The sequence below is a fragment of the Pogoniulus pusillus genome, chromosome 14 (genome assembly GCF_015220805.1).
Source record: "Pogoniulus pusillus isolate bPogPus1 chromosome 14, bPogPus1.pri, whole genome shotgun sequence".
NCBI classification, from domain to species: domain Eukaryota; kingdom Metazoa; phylum Chordata; class Aves; order Piciformes; family Lybiidae; genus Pogoniulus; species Pogoniulus pusillus.
The window spans coordinates 13399547-13419460 of NC_087277.1; the positions used below are offsets into that span (position 1 = coordinate 13399547).

Consider the following 19914-nt stretch of genomic DNA (forward strand, 5'->3'; position numbering starts at 1 on the left):
TCTGCTCAGGATGGGATCTGCACTCCTAGGTACCTGAGCAATATTTGTCATACCCACTGCTGGCACAGAATAGAAATAGTACTGGACCCCAGGGCTGATCTATGCTGTGATATGCTCCACCAAAGCCACGGCAGGGGATAGTGTGCCCTGCCTTTCCTCTCCTTCGTGAGCTGCTTTGTAAACAGAGGTCCTGAGGGAGCCAGCAGACAGCTGGGTGTGTTCGAAGGGCAAGAGCCCTTCTGTGTTTCAAATGAAGCCTCTCAGTTCAAAAGATTAAATAGGTATATATTTGCATACATCAGGTGATTAATCACAATCAGTAAAGGCACATTAAATGTTTCTTGCCGTGCTAGCTAAAATGTAAGAGTCTGAATGCCATGAGCAGTATGAGGGCTAAACTCTGGGTATTTTGGTCCCTGCTAAAATCGCAGCAGGATGGACCCTAGAACTGCAGCTTTCCCTTTAAGAGCCCTTTGGCTAACGGCGATGCACTGAAATGCAGGAGGTGGGACAGCACCACTCACAAAAATGAAGAAGTGAAGGCAGGAAAAGTTTCTCCAGAGGAAAAATGCAGGGCTTGTCCTTCACCCTGACGTCAGATCTGTCTTTAATAAAATCCCCAAAGAGCCAAGAGAAAAAGGCAGAGTGCCTAGGCTAGGCTGCCAGTGCAGGGTTGCTCTGCATTCCCCAAAGTGGTGTTTTTGTTCAAAACGGCTCTAAATCTGGGTTCAATCAATGTATTTAATCCTGGCTTCCAGGGATGAGGTGGCTTTTGCCCTGGATTCTAGCAACAAGCAGCATTTTGCAGGTGAGTTTGGAAACTGCAGGAGAGACTCATCTTCTGCAAACGCACTGGGCTTTAATGCACGGTGAGCTGAGACAGTCGACTGAGGTGCATGTGAGAGGTGGGCAGCAGTGAGCTTCGGGGAGGTGGGAGATGTGAGAATGGGAAAGGAAAGGAAAGGAAAGGAAAGGAAAGGAAAGGAAAGGAAAGGAAAGGAAAGGAAAGGAAAGGAAAGGAAAGGAAAGGAAAGGAAAGGAAAGGAAAGGAAAGGAAAGGAAAGGAAAGGAAAGGAAAGGAAAGGAAAGGAAAGGAAAGGCTTGTCTCTAAACTGAGTTCATCCTCTGCTCGTCATCCAGGTGAATCTATACAGTAAACTGGGTGGTGGTGTTTTTTTAATGATTACTTTTGCTTTTTTGCATTCTTCTTTTTTTTTTTTTTTTTAATTATTTTTCCCCTTCCCGTTTTATTGGTACTACTTGTATCGTGATGCAAAATAGAGAGGAAAAGATCATCTATTCCTGCCCGGAGCAGCCTGGGTGAAGCTGTCAGGAGAGCGGGTTGGAGGGGACAGGGCAGGTCCCCGACAGGCGGCGGTGCGCAAAGCGAGCCGGGGCCGAGGCAGCTCCTGGGCCGGTGAAGAGCCGGGGCCGGGGCCGGGGCCGGGGCCGGGGCTGGGCCCGTGCCGTGCCGGTGCATGGAGGGGGCCGGGGGCCGTGCGGTGCCGCTGGGCGCTCCCTACAGGTGTGCCGCTGCCGCCGCTGCTTTGGGGCCGGCAGAGGAGGAGGGGTTTGTAGCTGCCAGCTCCACGCAGGCAGCAGTTCCCCTCCCTCCCCTTCTCTTTGAGAAAACCTCTGTGGGAAGCCCTCTCGTCTCCGGAGGTGCTGGGGTTCGGCTTTCCTTTTCCCGGTGCGTGCCCGCAGCTGGTGTAAAACCCGCGGGGGGGAGTGCGGGGTCTGGGAAGGTGAAGGATCACGGCAGAGAGGCGGCGGGGGCGCGGAGCCCTTGTCCCTCCTGGGCGAGCGGCTGAGCGCAGCGTTCGGACCTGCAATGTCCTTCACCTTCATCCCCATTCCCAGAGACAGCGCTGGGGCATGGGGAGCCTAGGGGACCCCGAAAGAAAGATACAAGAAGGCGGATCCTGAAATGCACTTAGGCTGTCCGGCTTGAAGCTGGGGCTTTCCCTGAACCACACACGAGTTAAGCTGTGGCTGAGCATCACTTCTGCTCGCTCCGAGCGAGGTAACAACAATTGCTTTGCACAGGAGGCGGTTTGCTTTTGCAGGGCTCCTGGCAGCAGGGGATGGCTTGCATGTGGCGAGATAAAGTGGGGCTTAAAGCGAGAAAGTAGCACGCGTGGTGTGGTGCACAAGACACAGCTGCGTGAAGGCAGATGGCAAAGCGATAAGGCTGTGTGAGATGGATGTCTTTTCCAGAAAAACCACTTAAAACTCACAACCCAACAAACAACACAAAACAAAACACAAAGTTAAAGAAACAAAATGCGCTTCTTGGGCTCTCTGGGGTAAGCTGATTCTCAGTCGAATTTAGTTGAGCAAGTAAAAATGACATAGAGAGGTAGGGAAACACACACACACACACACACACACGTCCCCCTGAGAATGTTATGGGTCCTAGGCTCTCTTGGTATCAAAGATGTTTGTTTGTCTGTTTGTTTGTTTTTAAAGTGGCATGAAAGTATGTATGAATGCAGGCAGACACATGTGCCTGCTGTGGGAGTGAGTGACTGAGTGCAATCCAGATAGTGCTATCGGCATGTTTGGACTAAGACTATCTGAAAAAGTGTTCAAAAAAGTATCAAAATACCTTAAAAAGAATTCTGGGTCTTGACTGTTTCGGTTCAAGCTCTTCTTTGGTTGGAACAGATGAAGCTATGTCTCTGGAGCATCCCAGGGGCACTGTCACTTCCTGAACACACCTGTAGAGTTGGACCTTAGAAGCTTGTACTTAGAAATTGTTGATTGGGGATGAACTGATTTTTTGGTGAGTCTTCTCTACACCAGAAATAGGATGTGTGATGTAGGTTTGGTAGGCTGATGATGGGCAGTTTCCTGTCTGGTGGACGTAAGGGAGTTAAGGAACAGGGATGAAAAGAATAACATGAAAGAATGAGGGGCTCTGAGGAGAGCAGATGGGAGAGATTGCTCTGTGTAATATTTAAAACACTTTTGGGGCAAGAGAAGGCTTAGTTTGGTCTTTTTAAGGGAAGGTGGCCTGAAGGAGAAAGGAATATTGCAAATTATATAGGATATTGTGAACAGTTAACTGGCGTGGCCACTCTGTTAACAAGAGATATTTCACATGAGTCATAACAAGTGAGTGCTGATAAAGTTCTGGCACCATCCCACCTCATTGTGCTGTTGCATTTTTTTATGGCATTATCTCAACAGCAATAAAGATCTTCCCAAGAATACAGCGAGATCCACAGAGTGACAGCATAAAGCAGGTCACTGCGCACAAACAAAGCCACATGGTTTCCCTGGGAAATTTCACTTTTCATGTGTGAAAAAAAGATGGACAGAAAAAGATGCTTCCCTGAGAAAGAAGAGGACTGACTGGAACGTAACTGACAAATATATATATTTCATGGAGGAAGGCACTGGTCTAGTTGACTGGCTAGGGCTGGGTGCTAGGTTGGACTGGATGATCTTGGAGGTCTCTTCCAACCTGGTTGATTCTATGATCCTGTGAAGAGAAGTTAACATGGGAGGGCTGGGTACATCTTAAAGGGCATTTTGGAAGGCAAGTATCAGGTTCTGTGGGTGTGTGCATTGTCCCCAAGTACTGTACTTAGCTACAGGCAGTTGCTGAGTTCCTAAGCAGTTTTGTCAACAGGGCTTTTTACTAAGACATAACTGCATAACCATGGGCTTGAGAAGAGAAAAATAGCTGAGCATAGCTAGAATTCCAGGCCATTTCTTAAAATATTAGCTTGGTTTTTCTTTTCATAATAAGGACAGAGACCATGGGAGCCCAAGTCCTATCAACTAGACCGAGATTTCTCAGAACTTGAGTAATTTCTACAGTAAGGATCTTAAGTCTGGGTGTTACATACTGAGGAATCAGAGCCATGATCTCCATGCTTCTAGTCCTGACGACTCAGTGGATTGAGGCCCACTGTTCAGAAGGGACAGATTATTCTGATCCAGGTTGAGGAACCTTTGTGGAAAATTAGTAAAGGACACAATAAAGGAAAGAGTATAGCACTGGAGGTTTCTAAGACATTAGCAGTGGAGGAATGGGTGGTGTGTGAGTCTAAAATAAGTAATAAGTAATAAAAAGAGACTTCTCCTTTGACGGTACTGGTAAGCAGCAGGTCAAATAGCAAGAATGGTGTTGCTTTTCATCACATCAACTAGTAAACGGGTATTGACACTTTCATTTGATGTGATAGCAGTCATGGCACACAAACACCAGGTTTTATTGGGTAGAAGAGAGGAGAGACATGTTCAAAGAAGATTTTATATAGACACCATCTCTTCTGTGTCATTGATTTCACTAGATAGTCGCTGATAAAGACACAAGTTCAGGGCTGCCTCAGGCTGTGTTGAAAGTAGTTTAAGAACCAAAAGGTACAGGTTTTTATTTCTTCTTCTTATAAGATTTATTGGCCCAGATATAAGGCCAAGAATTTAATCTGTGAAATGTCTGGATAGGAAGGAAAAGGTGATCACATTTCTTTGGATTCTTCTTCTGATCAAATATGGACAAAAAAACCCAACCCAGACCATAAAATCTCACAAACAAAACAAAAAAGTTATGAGTTGAATTATTAATTTATCTATTTGCTTTGCTAACATCCCATGTATAGTCTAATGTCAAAGGTCCCAGACATCTTTATTCTTGCCTGGAAAAATCCTGTGGTTCTCCAGGGCAGAGGAGGTTTATAAAGCAGTATAGGTTCAAAGTTGATGTGTTTTATCCCTCTGTCTCAGCATTTCCTGTTGTTTGACAGCATTTGATTTCTAAAGACAGGCTAGATACACTTCTATTTGGAAGTGCTTGTATCCTTCACTTCCATAAACTGTTGATGTCAATTGAAACTACTCTGGTTACAGCACCTGGAAATTCACCTATGCAAATGACTGTCTTGTGACTTGAGGCTGGTAGACAAAATCCCTGTGGGTATGGCAGCATCATATGTGGGGATTTCCCAAATCTGATCTTTTCTTTGGCAGTCACCTCAAGGACATCATTGCCAAGGCAACATCCTGGAGGTAGCACAGAATGTGGTTCTCAGACTCAAGCCTGATTCTGATGAAGATGTCTCTTAAGTACATGCACAGACTTTTTTTTTCTGAGAGCATCAGGCTTTTATGCATTTTCTTCATAACTTTTCCTATCATTGTCTGAATTTGCTTTAATGCCATCAGCTGCCAGTGTGCAACTGTCTCTCTGCCAGCATTAACTAAGACAGAGCTGGGGACGGGAATTGTCTTTATCACCCATCTCACAATTATGCCACTGCTTATTTGTGCTCCCACACGCAGGTTCTTGTCAGTCCTGTCTGCAGCTTGAGTGCTTGTGGGGGTTCTCCTGGGAAAAGTGTTAGAAACTATAGCTGGAGATTTAGGAAAAGCATGAGGCTTACATGATGATACTGGGAGTCGATTGGTTGAAAGACTTTTGCATGTTTAAGTGCTCCTTACTTCTCCAGGTGCAATGAAAAGGCATCAGGCAAAATTTCAGAAGTCATCCATGCCTTCATGGGCCGTTTGACTTCTTTCTTCAGAAGGTCTAGACTTCTTTTTTTGGGATGTTCAGAGTTGCTTTAGCATCTTGCCAGTGCTTAGATTAATGAGAACTGGTGTGAACTGGTCTTTCTGGATGGCCTCATTGCCTCAGGAGGGTCTTGAGCATTCCTGTCTGGACAGCCCTGGCTCACATGCACAAGTGGAAATGAAGGGTTTGGGTTTTTTTTTAACAAGGAGGAACATTATCATGTATATAAGCATTGGCAGCTGTGGCCTGGCAGAAGCTGAATGCCCACAGCTTCAACTGAAGATACACTTAAGTGTCAAACCTGACAGTGTCTCACATTGTGGCCCAAAAAAGCAGTGTAAGGTTTCTTCACTCTTTGAGCTTTAAATTTGTCACAACAAGATGCAGGTAAGCACTATGTATTAAGGTGTTTCTCCTGATTTCCTCTTTGCTTTCTTCTGCTCTAACTCAGCCATCCTCACTATTAGGGAATTTTTGCTAAGAGTAGAATTTTCTGTTTCGTCAAATAGAAACTTTCTGGTTCATTAAGTAGAAATTTTGGCTGATGGCTGCCAGCTTTGCAGTGGTGAGTCCAAACAAAGTGCACCCATATGTTTTCTTTCTGTGTTCTGATGCCCACCCAGACCCAGGGTTTACAGTGCCTAATTTCCTCAACGCTCCCTCTCCCAAGTTTTGCCCCACTCAGAGTCTGCTGTATCCTGCCACGAGTTGCCTTCAACCTCCCATTGGTACAGGTTGGCAGGAGAATTAGAGGGCTTTATTTTTACAGATGCGCTTCTTGGTCAAGGAACTCTGACTGTACTGCTTTAGAAGCCCTGTGTAAATGTTCTCCAGTGTTGCTCTGGGTTTTCTAGCTGGTTCTTCTGTGCTCTGGTGATCTCCCAGCTCTGGGAAGTATCTCCATTGATGCCTCTGCTACTTATTGCATCCATACTGAAACCTTATGTGTTTCCCTCTTGGCTGCTACTTGTTCTGGCATCCTGGGTGAAACTCTTGGAGTCCTCTTAATCCCTTGTGCTTTCTAATAGACTGCTGCTGGGCTTTGAGTTTTAATCTTTGCATCTGGCCTACGTGTGGGAAAGTAGAAGGGAGAAAGGCACCTCTGTGGGTGCCAACATCTGGTTTTGCTCTACAAGTAATTCTTGTGGATGGGGAAGGAAAGAGGAGCCTTTAGGCTGAAACAGCTGTTGAAGAAGATAACACTTAAGCTAAGCTTTGCAGCACAACTTGAATAAAGAATTTCTAATACTTGGGTTGGTAATACATTCCAGGACTGTATAATCATCTCTGTGTTCTTCTTCCTCAATAGCTCCCACATTGTTTTTCTGTTTTACTAGTCTGCATCTGCCATTCTACTTAACCTATAAAGTGAATGAGAGATGAGCAAGTTGAAAGGCTAAGTGTCATGAACTCCAGAATGGTGTGCCATGAGCCTAAAGGGAAACCTGAGAGAAATAATTGTGGGCTCATGCATCATCCATGGAGGGCTGTCACCTGGATCCTGATGTTGCTGGACAGGTATGCAGTTTGGTCTTTACTGTCATGGAGCAATTCCAGCCCTGAAAAGGACCTTCTCCTAAGAACTTGCCTTGAAGATTCAGAAGGAGTTCTAAGAAAAAAAAAAAATCTCATGCTTGGTGACAGGTTAGCATAGCAAAGTCACTTGATCCATCATCTCATAGACACTCAGAGGAACAGAACTCACAATACCTGAAATGCTTTGGCTACTTTTATGCATTTTCCTTAGAGCTGAAGCAATCTCCTACTCAGCTGAAGAAGAACCCATCCTTTCACTTCTGACATGCTGAAATCATCTCCACTGAAAGGCTTCCAGGTGAATGTGAAGCATGTGTTTTATTATTACATCTCCAGCATGCAGCTGTCTAGTCTGAGTTGGTTAATTTAGAAACATGGAACTAGTATATGTAGCACCTGTATATAATGGAAAGAAGACAGTAAAGTCAGTAGTAGTAAGCAACTTTGTCCTTCTGTACAGTCCCTGGCAAAAAAACTTGCTATTTGCCACCCACCGAGAACTGTGTAACTCACAGAGACTTCAGAACTTTGAGAAGATTTGCTCTGGATAATTCAGGGGGTTTATTTAAACATTATTTTTTTAAGAAGATAGCAATTTTTAGCTACTCCTGTGTGGTAGCACTTTCTCCTCTCTAGAATTTTTGAATATAGCTCAAACTTTAATGTCTGAGTCACTGGAAAGTTTTGATTCCTTTCCATGCTCTATCAGCTTCTGAGACTATCATCATGCCTTCATTTTTGTTGTTTTCTTACTGAATCTTTTAGTAAGAGGCAAGAGACAGTAAGATGAATGGGGATTGTTTCTTTCTGCTGAAGCTTCCTCATTTCCATATACATTGGGTCTGTGAAAGATGACTTTACAGCATAGAAGGGAGAGTGGCTCCTCTAAACCCAAATTTGTTACATTTTTTGGACAACAGTAATCACTTGAAGCAGTGACTCTGGTGACAGTGTTTTACTCCATGAAAGGGGCAGGCTTCCTGCACTACACAGACAACTAATGAAGCAAGGCTCTGTAGAGGGACTGATAACTTCCCCAGAAGATGCCATTGCTATCTCTGAGCATCTTCTGACTGTGCTCTAAACACTGATGTCATTGTCACTGCTATGCCTGGTAAATCGTGGCCTTGACACACTCATATTTGTCATGCAAGATTTCAGTTTCCCTCTGTGTTTCTTGGACTTGTGGATCCTCCTTTGTGGGTTTTAAAATCCACCAATATCCTGATTAGTATGATGACCAAGCAGACTATGACTAGCATTTATGATTGCTAGCTTATATATGCTGTGGCAAAGAAAATCCCCTCTATCTGGGCTGATAAGAAGACAGAGACATCAAAATCCATATGTGGGGAATTAAGTGCTCCTCCAAGTGGCTGGCACATGTACTTGGCTGCCCTCAGGCAATTGATTCCCCGGGTTTAGAGTAACAGCTGGGTCATTTTAGCCGTTTAGCAAGGAAGGACCAAACCACAAAAACTGCAGCCTGTGCTGAGAATCTACAAGTGGACTACTCTATAAAACTCTTCAGTTACATATTTATGAGGGGGAAAAAAAGAAGGATGGGAAAATAATTAGAAAATTATCCGGTTTCCATGAACTAGTTTAGGCTGTTTAACAGGTGATTTATTTACAAGCAGTATTTCCTTGGAGGAGTAGGTCCTACCCACAGCATCTGTGTGGGATGATATACAAGAGAAAGTGGGCAAAGATAGTTAGCCTCTTTCTGGAGCTTTTCTTCTACATTTGACCCGAGGCATTACAATTACTGTAGCTGAATATATAATGACATCCCTGCTATTTAACACTGCAATGCACTTTTGGAGATCATTTGCCAGTCATTCAGCCTTTCATTAGAGTGCCAAGCATACATTTTCAAACTACATTTGAAAAATACATGTGGGTCAGAGGAGCTGCAAGCTTATGCCTATGAGATAGTGGATTTTTGGGAGTCACTTGACTTATTTTTCCGTATTTTACATTCAAACCTGTCCTGTGCTTCCCCAGTACACTGGAGTTCCCCAGAGGGGTGGTGTGGTTGTGCTCATACGGGCTGGTGAATTCCTTGCCTGTCAAAGCTGCCCAGGTGTGGGTGAACTCCTGAGCTTGTGGTAGAAGAATGCATTACATGACTGGCTTCAGGCTCAGATAAGATGCTTTTGCTTTTGTAAGACAATATGCTTAATTCTGTGGGATTTACACATACGTATGTGTAATACACATGTGCATATACCCACATCCCCTTTAGAATTGTATGTTTTGTTTCAGTTGTTCCATGCATGCCATATAGGCAGGCCGTTTGCACTGGAGGAGATGTCTGCACCATATATTTAACTCTTTCTCCCTCCTGCTCCCAGCAATACTGAAATGGTTTTCAGAGTGTCATATGGGAAGCTGGAGTACTGCTTAGAGGAATAAATGGATATTGCAGCAGCACAGTTGAGATCCCTTTAAAACTTCTGCATCCTAGCTGATTGCACTGTTATATAGAGGAATACTTAATTGCATTTGTCTCATTCCCATGTGACTTTGTGACCATAAAAATGTTGATACTGTTGTTATTGTTCACCATGTTAAATACAGGGGAAACTTTCTTAGGAAAACTGCTTCTAGGGCTGAAGCTGTGTAGATATGTATTTTTTACCACCTCCTTCCCCACACGGTTATCAAATGCGGTTTCTCTGGCACAACTCATGTCTGTGGGCCCGGGAGGATGCTCACAGGGGTCAAGATGCTGTGAAGCACTGCTGGGGAGCCCCACAGCCTTGTCATTTGTGCAACAACACTGCCCTCGCGTGTTCTGCATTTCAGAGACCAAACATGCTTGCGTGCAGGCTCTGAACACAGCTCCTTCTGCTCCTGATTGGCCTGCTGTGGACTACAGGCAGCCAACACCATTTATTCAGAAAGTAGCAAAAATGTCAGCACATATATAATCAGAAATTCATCTTGATCCTTCTGGACGCAAAACATATAGCTGATGTTCTCCTCTGTGTATGAAAACAGCAGCATTAACTGTTTAAGGGCTGAGATGTTGTTTAGGATGGAAAGTGGTAGTATTTGCATAATATGTTTTTTGGGGAGAGCTTGAAGTTCAACCAACTTTCTTGTGACCTGCCAAAACACTGCAGTGACAATGTGCAGGAGTCCCCAGGTCATTAGTTCATAGAATCAAGCAGGTTGAAAGAGACCTTCAAGATCAGACAGTCCAACCTAGCACCCAGCCCTATCCAATCAACTAAACCATGGCACTAAGTGCCTCATCCAGTCCTTTCTTGAACACCTCCAGGAACGGCGACTCCACCACCTCCCTGGGCAGCCCATTCCAATGATTGTGGTGAAGCTTTGATTTATTTTCTTATTTTGGTGTCGGTTTATTTTATTATATCATCATAAAATAATGATATTTCATGATATTTCATGATGTCATCAAGTCCATGAATCAGAAATGAGAAATTTTACTACCTGGTTGATGTAGACATGGGTCCCAGCATGTATCATAACTGCATGCATAGCAAATCATGTGAAAGACCCATTTCTTCACTTTGCACAGATGCATCAAGTTATAAAGTACTGATCACCACTGACTTGCAGGATTTGAAGGTATTGAAGAGGTGAAAGAGTCTTGCCCTTTTGCAGGCACCAGGTACATGTGATGGTTGACAGATAGAAGGCTAAAACTGACAGGATCTGAGAGTTGGCTCAGTGGAACTATTTATTTTTTTTACATCTAGTGAGAGCTAAACATCTTAGTTCATTAGCTGGATGTAGGAGGAAGGCTCACGATGTGGTTACAGTGTAGGAACAAGAAACATAACTGCTATTTTTGGCTCTACCACAGACATCCTGCCTGCTTTGAGGACATCCGCTTCATCTCCTGGGGCAAAGATTAAAACAGGGTTATTCATTAATGTCATTCTTCTAAAAGATACTGCTTTGCACCATGAGCAATCCCCCCTAGAAGGAGGACATGAGATGCTTTGCTTGCTTGTGCAAATGCTGTGTGCGCATTCCCATCCAGAGGGCTGATACCTTCAAGTATTTCAGCCTTCACATTCAATGCTTGGACCAGTTATTTTAGGTTAATTTTCGGGCATCATTTTACCAAAGCCTTAAATCTCAGTTCTGCTTCTGCTGTCTTCAGGGGCAGGAATATTCATTCTCTGTCACAATACATAGTTTTCCTATACTAGTAGCTTCACTCCTTTCTTTTTTCTTCATGAATTTATGCCAGATGGTGCTTTCATTTCCTTGCTTGTAGTTTCCACTGTGTTTAATTTGAAAGCAATGATTTTGTCCCCAAAGTCTTGTAAAATCCAAGGGAAAATCTACTGGCCTCTCTCTCTTTTTTTTTTTTTCCTTCCTTTCACATTTGCAATGTGTCAGGTTTTGCCTGGAATGGAGAGAAGGTGCAGATGCTTTTGGAGTTCTTTCTCTTGTATATTGAAACAGATTCTGAGCTCCAAGCATATCTGGAATAATATTTGCAGTGCAAACCCAATCTTTCTTGAGAGCTGGCTCCAACATCTTCTGAGCCTCCTACTTCCCTTTGTCTGAATTTGCTCCTTTTGCTGATTCTGTGCCAGCTCTTCAAGAACAGTCTGTTCCTCCTGTTCAAGAACTCATTACCCCCCTTCTCCTTTTTTGCAGCACATAAAAATAATGCAGTTATCACTTTGCTATCTGCTGCCCTGTACCAGTTCTTGCTAAAAGAGCAAGTGGCCCTTAGAAAAGTTTCTTGGATCAGTCTATTTGTGCAGCCTCGTATGGGAGACTCACAAGCATGGTCTTTCTTCCAAGCTCCATTTGGCTGTCTTTCTCTGTGATCCTGTTGGCTCCTCGGACTTTGCTCAGCTACTGTTATAGGCAGCTAAAATGTGACTGAAAGAAGCTGATGTTGTCCTGCCAGCCTTAAGGACACACTGTTTCCTGCAGCTACAGTGTGAGGTTACCCAAGGCAATTAAACCTACACTGGTGACTAGGAGTCCATACATCCCCACCCTCAGGTGACCTTCTCACCCTCAGACGACCTTCTCATCATATAGGACTCTGAAATGGGAGATGGGTAATTGTCTCCTGCAAAACTGTGTTGTAGTTCAGTGGCCATGTGTACACACTCAACTGACTCTATTCAGGTCATGCTGGCCAAATATTTGAGCCATGCCCTTCTGATTTTCAGAAAAGGAAAAAAATATGTTCCTGGACATGAGCTAGCAACCAAAAGAAGGATCCCTTCTATGTCAGGACCGCAGCATTTCAAATATGGCATTCCATGGAAATCCAGACAGCACACAGAGAAACTGTCCATGACAAGACAAGGAAATGACAACTGTGAGAGAACATTAAGGTGAATGTTTAAATTCTGCATTGAAGGTTTTGGGTTTTTTTAAAAGAATGTTACCAAGTAGTCAAACTCTTAATAAAAGGAGAAAAAAAAAAAACCCAGCCAAGCAAACAAACAAAAAGCAAAGCAACGAACCAACCAACCAAAAAAGCCCTTCTCTTAAATTTGGAGCTACCAAGGAGATTTCAGATGAGTGCTTCCTGACAAACCCCAGCTCAATGCTGAAGCAGCACTGCTTCAGACTTGTGTTCCCTCTTGCTAATGTTGCATAAATCTAGATGAAGCATTTGAGCAGTTGTCATTCTCAATGATCTTAACATTACAAATGAACATGCTGTCTCTTAGCAGCTGCCCTGGATTTTCAGCTCCTGCCTGTGGAAAGCCTCAGTGCTTTTTGATGTATCTTTTAATCTCATAAAATTCTGTAGCCATCTTATTTCCTTTTACTGGTATTAAAATTCAAGTGATGTACACTCCCTACAATTTTCACTCATTTTTTTTTGCCAAACTACTACCTATACGGATTATCTGATGCATGAAATGATAGATCAACATTAACCCTGAATCAGATAATCACCTAAAAAAACCCCACAGGATATGAAGATAAATCACCTTAAAGATGAAAAAGAAGAGAAAATATAGCAGAATGAGTGTAAACCTCAGGCATTCTCCTCTGAAAAGCCACTTAAAAAAGAAGACAATGTATCTTTCCTTCTGGTTTGGGAAGCTAATGGTTGTGGACTCTGTGAATATGGGGTATGAGGCTCTGGTTTTCATAAGTCAGCCCTAAGCTCCCCTCAAACACAGTACGGTTTGTAGCAGGCTTGAAATGATCAGTTACTGGCTTACCAAATGAGTCTGTCTGGGAGAAATATGGTTCTTCTCATTTTGAATCAGTCTCTGCAAAAGGCTTTCTCACTTGTGTTTCTGTGTTCTGTTCTTCACAGTAAAAGAGCCTGAGTAGAAAGGATATTCCAAGTGCCATATAAGAACAGAATTCACAATTTTTATCACCTTCTGATAAAACCAAATGTATTTCCTGGCCTTCCCCCCCCCCCCATTGTTCTGATGAGCTAGAGATGTTTCAGACAATCAACAGTGTCCCAGACCTATGCAGTACATTAACAGATAGTTTCTGTTAACAGAAACAGAGTGGGTTTCAGAAGGGAAACAGCCTTCATGTGTTACAATTCAGCTGCTTTCTTGGAAAGGTAAAGGGTGTAGGGTAAATAACCTCAATCCAGATCCACACCATATTCAAATATCTCTTTAGTTTTCTCTACCTTGTGTTTGAATCCAAGTCAAAACCAATGAGACCGGGGCACTCCTCTGAGGCTGTACACTCAGGTGAAGAAATGGAGAAATGGGAGATAAAATTATAACTTCATGAGGTTATTCAGTCAAGGAGAATAGGAGACCTGGCAAAATGTGTGTGTGGGGGGGTATGTTGAGAGATGGAGCTCTTTGGCTACTTCTGGTTCAGCTCCACCTTAAGGTCTGGCAATCATCCTCAAGCCAGTAAGCTCAAATCATTTGTGATTTTCTTGAACCTTAAATACACTTATTTCTTTATGATGGCCTGGAAAGTGGATGCAACTCCCAGTAAGGGCCATCCAGCTGCCAGTGCAGTGAAGCCTGCACTCTCCCCTCTCTGTACTTTGTTGCTGCTGAACTTGCACGGCCAAGGTTTTTGTTTGATTGTTTGTTTTGTATTAAATCTCAACTGATAATCTCCTTGGTAGATTTGGGGGAGTAAAGGACAAGTTTAAAAATTGCACTTCTGACTCCAGATATATTTCCTACTGATGGCTTAGAAGCACACAACTTAACTCTTCAAATCTTGCTGTTCTGTTGCTTCAGCCTCACTGATTTCTCTCCTTAGAGCAAATTCCCCCTCTCAGCCTCACTGATTTCTCTCCTTAGAGCAAATTCCCCCTCTCAGCCTCACTGATTTCTCTCCTTAGAGCAAATTCCCCCTCTTTTCCCTGCCTGAAGCAGGCTTGGGGTTTTGTTTTTGGTTTTTTTTTGTTTGGTTTGGTGGTTTTTTTTCCTTTTTATTGCACACCCCCACACATTTCACATCCTGTTGTGGTTTGACACTTTATTCAAAAAAGAACAGGATTTCCTCTTGCTTTTGGGGAAAACATTTTGCCCCTCTTCAACCTCTGCTTTCTGGTGGTTTATTTGTGGAGGAGAAAGTAATTACACCTTCTATGTTTAATTCACAGTAATTAAAATTCCATCAGTAAATCCTCTGGCAATGGCATCAGCAGACCTGTGTACCAAAATTCTGTAAACAGAATTTTTATTGCACAAGATGAGAAAGTGTCTACTGAACTTCAGCTGGGATAGATTACATGCCAAGAGTATTTCAGCCCTTCATACCAGTAGAAAATCTTCATCACATCTGTGCCTGGCTTCATTCTGATGTTTTGTAGTGATTTAATTGATGGCATTAATGGTATCACACCCATTGGTGGAGATTTGGCTGCATTTGGCTGAGGCATCCTGAGTGAAACCTTTCTGTTACTGGTGTGGAGCTAACAATATAAGCAGGGTGTCTCATAACATCATAAAAAACCTCAGAACGAGAGCATCTTGGACCTGATACATCTGATAATGGGTACATTGAGTGTAGTCAGTTTACAGCCTTCTGCTTTCTACTTACAAACCCTGTACTCCAATTTACGTCAGGGTCTTGACTGTAATACAGAAAAGCTAACAAATTCTGGGTTTGCTTACTGGTTTCTTCCATCCTTAAAGCTGTAGCCTTCCAATCTCCAATATCATCTGGTGTAGAAATATCCTTTCACAATGGGACTTTTCACCTGGAAATGTTGCTTTTTATTCAGATAAGTTGTAGGCTCCATCTGTTTTTTATTTAACCCAAGGACTATAGCAGTAAGTCTTACTGCTCATCTTTCATTGAGAGTCTTGAGGTGGCTTTGATGTAATGATACAACACTGTATTATATGTCAGTTATGCCTTTTCAGATGAAGCCATGCATGCCATGTGTTCCAAAGGGACCATTAAAGTATCATCAGCAGCAATTTTTCTTTCTTTCTATCTTCTTGAAATCTTCCAGCTACAAACTCTGACTCTTGGTAGGTTTCCTGTTATCAGATAAAATAGTAATTAGCTGCCAAATAGCATTTCTGGCTGTGCTCATGATATGAGATGGGATGGACTTGAAAACCAGAGTTATTTTGTCTGTGTTTAATCCATCATTTAACAAAAAATGTTAGTTTTTATTTCTCTGTGCCACAACCAGACTTTAGGTTGCACAATACAGGGCTGAGCTGAACTGATGAAGTCTTCTTGGTTGTTTGGTTTTATGGGCATATTCCACTTGTGGTATTGGTATTCACAAGCTGCCAGAAGCTGTTTCTCAATGCCCTCTGCAGGTCTTCAATTCAACAGCTGAGGATGGAAAATCCAGAACCTCCCTGGGTGACCTGCCCCCATACTACCCCACTCTTCTAGTGAAGAAGTTGCCTTCCTGGTGCTGAGATTAAACCTCTTGAATATGTTCTGTAGCCACTGCCCATTAATAAACCCTCTGCTGCCACTGAGAAGAGTGAATTAACACTAGATCACCCTTTAACCTCTTTCCAAAACTACCCAAGTTCAGCTCCCTCAGCATCTTGTCCTGGGTTGTGACCTTTAAGCCGTCTTCTGGACTGCCAATTCCTTGATATCTCATTTAAAGTGACACTTAAGACTGTAGTCTACAAAGTGAATTAATCTAATGAGATCTCACCAAGACAAGATTCTCTTCCACATTCTGTCTAAACAAACTATTGAATACTCTCAAGTGACTAGCCTTTAGAACTGAGTTCAAGAAGAAAAACACTTTGGCTGTTGAAAAATAATGTGATGAGTTAAGAAAGGCAAGGCAGGGGGGAAATAGCAGTGGGAACTTGACATGGGAAGAAAACTACTATTTAAAGGAAACAAGGATAGGTAACTTTCCCAATTCACCATCAGCTCTGTGGATGTGTAGGTCAAGCAAACATTTCAGATACGAACATTTAAATAACAGTGACATTTTTAAATTAGAAGTTCTTTTAGGTCAAAATGCTCTGCATCAGGACAGAAACTCAATACCTGTAAATTCAGATTTCTGGTTTTATTAGAAGACTCATGAAAATTAAGATTGCTTTGAAAATCTCCACGAAATCTGTGCTATACTTGTAATGGAAACAAAGAAATGAGTAAGTGGAGCCTCTTAATTTTTCTTACTTGGCTTCTTTTGCCCATCTTGGGACAGAATGTTCCCAATGGAGTAATAGGACAGAAAACTTCTTCCTTTTGCTTTCAAGGCCATAGCTGAAACATAAGAGATAAATGATTGCAGAACATGACTAATTGAAAAGCAAAATCTGTGTCAAAACAGTCTCTTCTTGTCTGAGAGCTGGAACTGTGATACCGCTCTTGTTACCCAACTCGTGCCTCATATGTCAGCATCTTGTTCTGTACAGTTTTAGGATGATTTGTAACCCTGTGGCCTTGGGTGGCCCAAAACCACTTTCCACTTTCTTAAGACTGAAGGCTCTCTGCTTGCCCTTTCTGGTGACTTTTCTTTTTCTCCTCCAGATGTTTGCTGTTACTTTCCAAGCTAGTTCCACTGGATGAGCTCATTAGCTGCACGAACTGAACACGTGCAGCACAAGACATTAAAATGTTCTTAGAGCACAGGAACTGTGCTGTTTAGTATCCCAGTTAGTGGAGTGTGTGGCAGCACTGTCATCTTGTTAATGATGTCCAAAAATTTTAAGGTCACCCTATTTTATGCCAGTTGCTACTGTAACTGGGACCACATTTATGAAGCATCAATTTGTTTTCTAATAGGTAAGTTCTCTCCCTCTGAACACTCCATGGAAAAAATAAGAAGAAAATCTTAGGCTGCCTTAAGCTTGCCAGTATATGCAATATTTTGGCAGAGGTGAATGTATGTAATCTTTACTCTGTAATTGTCTAAACTTAGAAAAGACTGTTCCAAACATGTGCCTGCATTCTTCCCACGGATATGTTTCCCAAAATAAATGTATGGGAAGTTGATTATTCATCACTCCTGGATCCATAGAAATAATAATGGTTGACTTACTGTGGATATTTTATTTTCTTAAGTTATTGAATGTTATGCTTCATGCAGAACATTTGTTTCTGCTCAGCCTACAGCGTACAGCAAGAATAAATCCAGCTGGCATCTGATATCTATAAAACTGTCTTATATTTTCTGGATTCAGGATCTGCTATTTTGCAATATGTTCTGGATATTTCATGTCTGGGATCAATTTCAGTGAGGCATCTAGACATTCATGTGTGCTCTGGGGAAGCTGAGCCCTAAATAATCATATTTTTCTCTTATCATTACATGTCCTGTAGACTGACTTATGTCTCTGTCTTGATGCGGTCTCATTTGTCACTATAATTACCTTGTGATAAATTATGAGCATTCGTGGGAACTTTGGGATCTGCAGCAAAAGTCTGATAGAAAGAAAAGTCCTGATTGTGCTGTGATCACTGCTGACCTTGCTTTAAGACATGACTTCATCTACTTGTCTGTTTTGGATGTAATAAAAATGCAAATATTGAGCAATATTCAGCTTAGAAGATCCAACTGAGCAAGAGTAAAAAAAAACAAACCAAAACTTCTACCTTGAGGGCTTGTTTTAAGCCCACTGATGAAAGCCGGTCCTACTGTTCATTGCTAATGTGCCCATCTCTGACATGCATTGAGTCGTTAACCGCTGCCTGCTCTGGGATGGAACTAAGCAATCTCAGTGCCTGCCCAGAGACACCCATGAGGGGTGGAGGGGCATGTGGCTTTATGCAGTAGATCATTTTTGCTTTATCGAGCTCCAAACGCTGTGTTCCCTTCAGAAATGCCCTATGGCAGGTTAATATTCGGATGTTTGCAACTCTTTGAATGCCGACGTGAGTCTCCTCGATGCTTTTAAGAGTATTTGTGGTTAATGGGAGCATTTAAGGCGGCACATGGTGTAGGAGTTGGCTCAACAGGCATTTCTGCTTGTGCTAGCTACATAGTTCAGCCAGTAGGTGGAACCAGGAGAAAGCAGATGTGTTGCCTGGCAGAGAGCAGCGATGAATAGCCCCTGGGCATCTGCTTAAAGTAGTGTTTTTCACTTCAGTGTCCTTGTTTAGGACAGCCAAAATGCAAAATCTGGAGATGTTTCTAAACAGTGTCAGGCCTCGGTATAGGAACCCCCACTGCAAAAGATCTGATGCGATCGCATAGTAGTAAGGAGGACGTTTTAATAGAGCTTTCCTCACTGGCTGCTTTCTTTTGCAGCTATGTCAGAGATAGACAGCGGAGGATAATCCAGATCACGACACACCCCTCGGTCAATGACATCTGCCTTTGGCTCAGAAAGGCAGTATCAGACACCTAGGTTAAAAATACATCTTTTAATACATTCTACTGTGGGAAATTAAAAGAAGCCCACCAATGGCACATGCCCTGTGAAATACAGCTTATGCAGCTGAAAGTGAGCTCAGAGATCCTTGGTTTAGAGCAAATTACCACCAATGGGAAAACAGCAGGAGATGATAAGCTACTACTGTTTATGCAGACCTCTATCCACCAACTTCTTGGAACCATTTGCCCAGACCTGCCAATAGCCAGAAAAAAATATTTTAGAAGTAGCCACTCTTTTAGACTTTTGTGGGATGTTTTGGTATGTTTAGTTGCGTTGCCGGGTGCTGCACTTTGGCCACAACAACCCCATGCAGAGATACAGGCTGGGGTCGGAGTGGCTGGAGAGCAGCCAGACAGAGAGGGATCTGGGGGTGCTGATTGATACCCGCCTGAACATGAGCCAGCAGTGTGCCCAGGTGGCCAAGAGAGCCAGTGGCATCCTGGCCTGCATCAGGAATGGTGTGGTCAGCAGGAGCAGGGAGGTCATTCTGCCTCTGTACTCTGCACTGGTTAGACCACACCTTGAGTACTGTGTTCAGTTCTGGGCCCCCAGTTTAGGAGGGACATCGAAATGCTTGAGCGTGTCCAGAGAAGGGCGACGAGGCTGGGGAGAGGCCTTGAGCACAGCCCTACGAGGAGAGGCTGAGAGAGCTGAGATTGTTTAGCCTGGAGAAGAGGAGGCTCAGGGGTGACCTTATTGCTGTCTACAACTACCTGAAGGGTGGTTGTGGCCAGGAGGAGGTTGCTCTCTTCTCTCAGGTGGCCAGCGCCAGAACGAGAGGACACAGCCTCAGGCTGTGCCAGGGGAGATTTAGGCTCGAGGTGAGGAGAAAGTTCTTCACTGAGAGAGTCATTGGGCACTGGAATGGGCTGCCCGGGGAGGTGGTGGAGTCGCCGTCCCGTTCAAGGCAAGATTGGACGTGGCACTTGGTGCCATGGTCTAGCCTTGAGCTCTGTGGTAAAGGGTTGGACTTGATGATCTATGAGGTCTCTTCCAACCTTGGTGATACTGTGATACTGTGATACTGTTTGTTTTCCATCAGTGTACCAGAGGGGAGGGATGTGG

The 19914-nt window shown here is 43.3% G+C and overlaps 1 protein-coding gene across 1 annotated transcript in view; it reads left to right on the forward strand.

The window, feature by feature from the left end:
* The first annotated feature begins 657 nt into the window (after positions 1–657).
* The window catches only part of CCN4 (cellular communication network factor 4), a 29956-nt gene continuing 10699 nt past the window's right edge, over positions 658–19914 (forward strand). The window contains exon 1 of the mRNA XM_064154320.1: positions 658–808. Within this exon, the coding sequence (XP_064010390.1) occupies positions 761–808 (48 nt within the window). The 5' untranslated portion in view covers positions 658–760. The remainder of the gene's footprint in view (positions 809–19914) is intronic.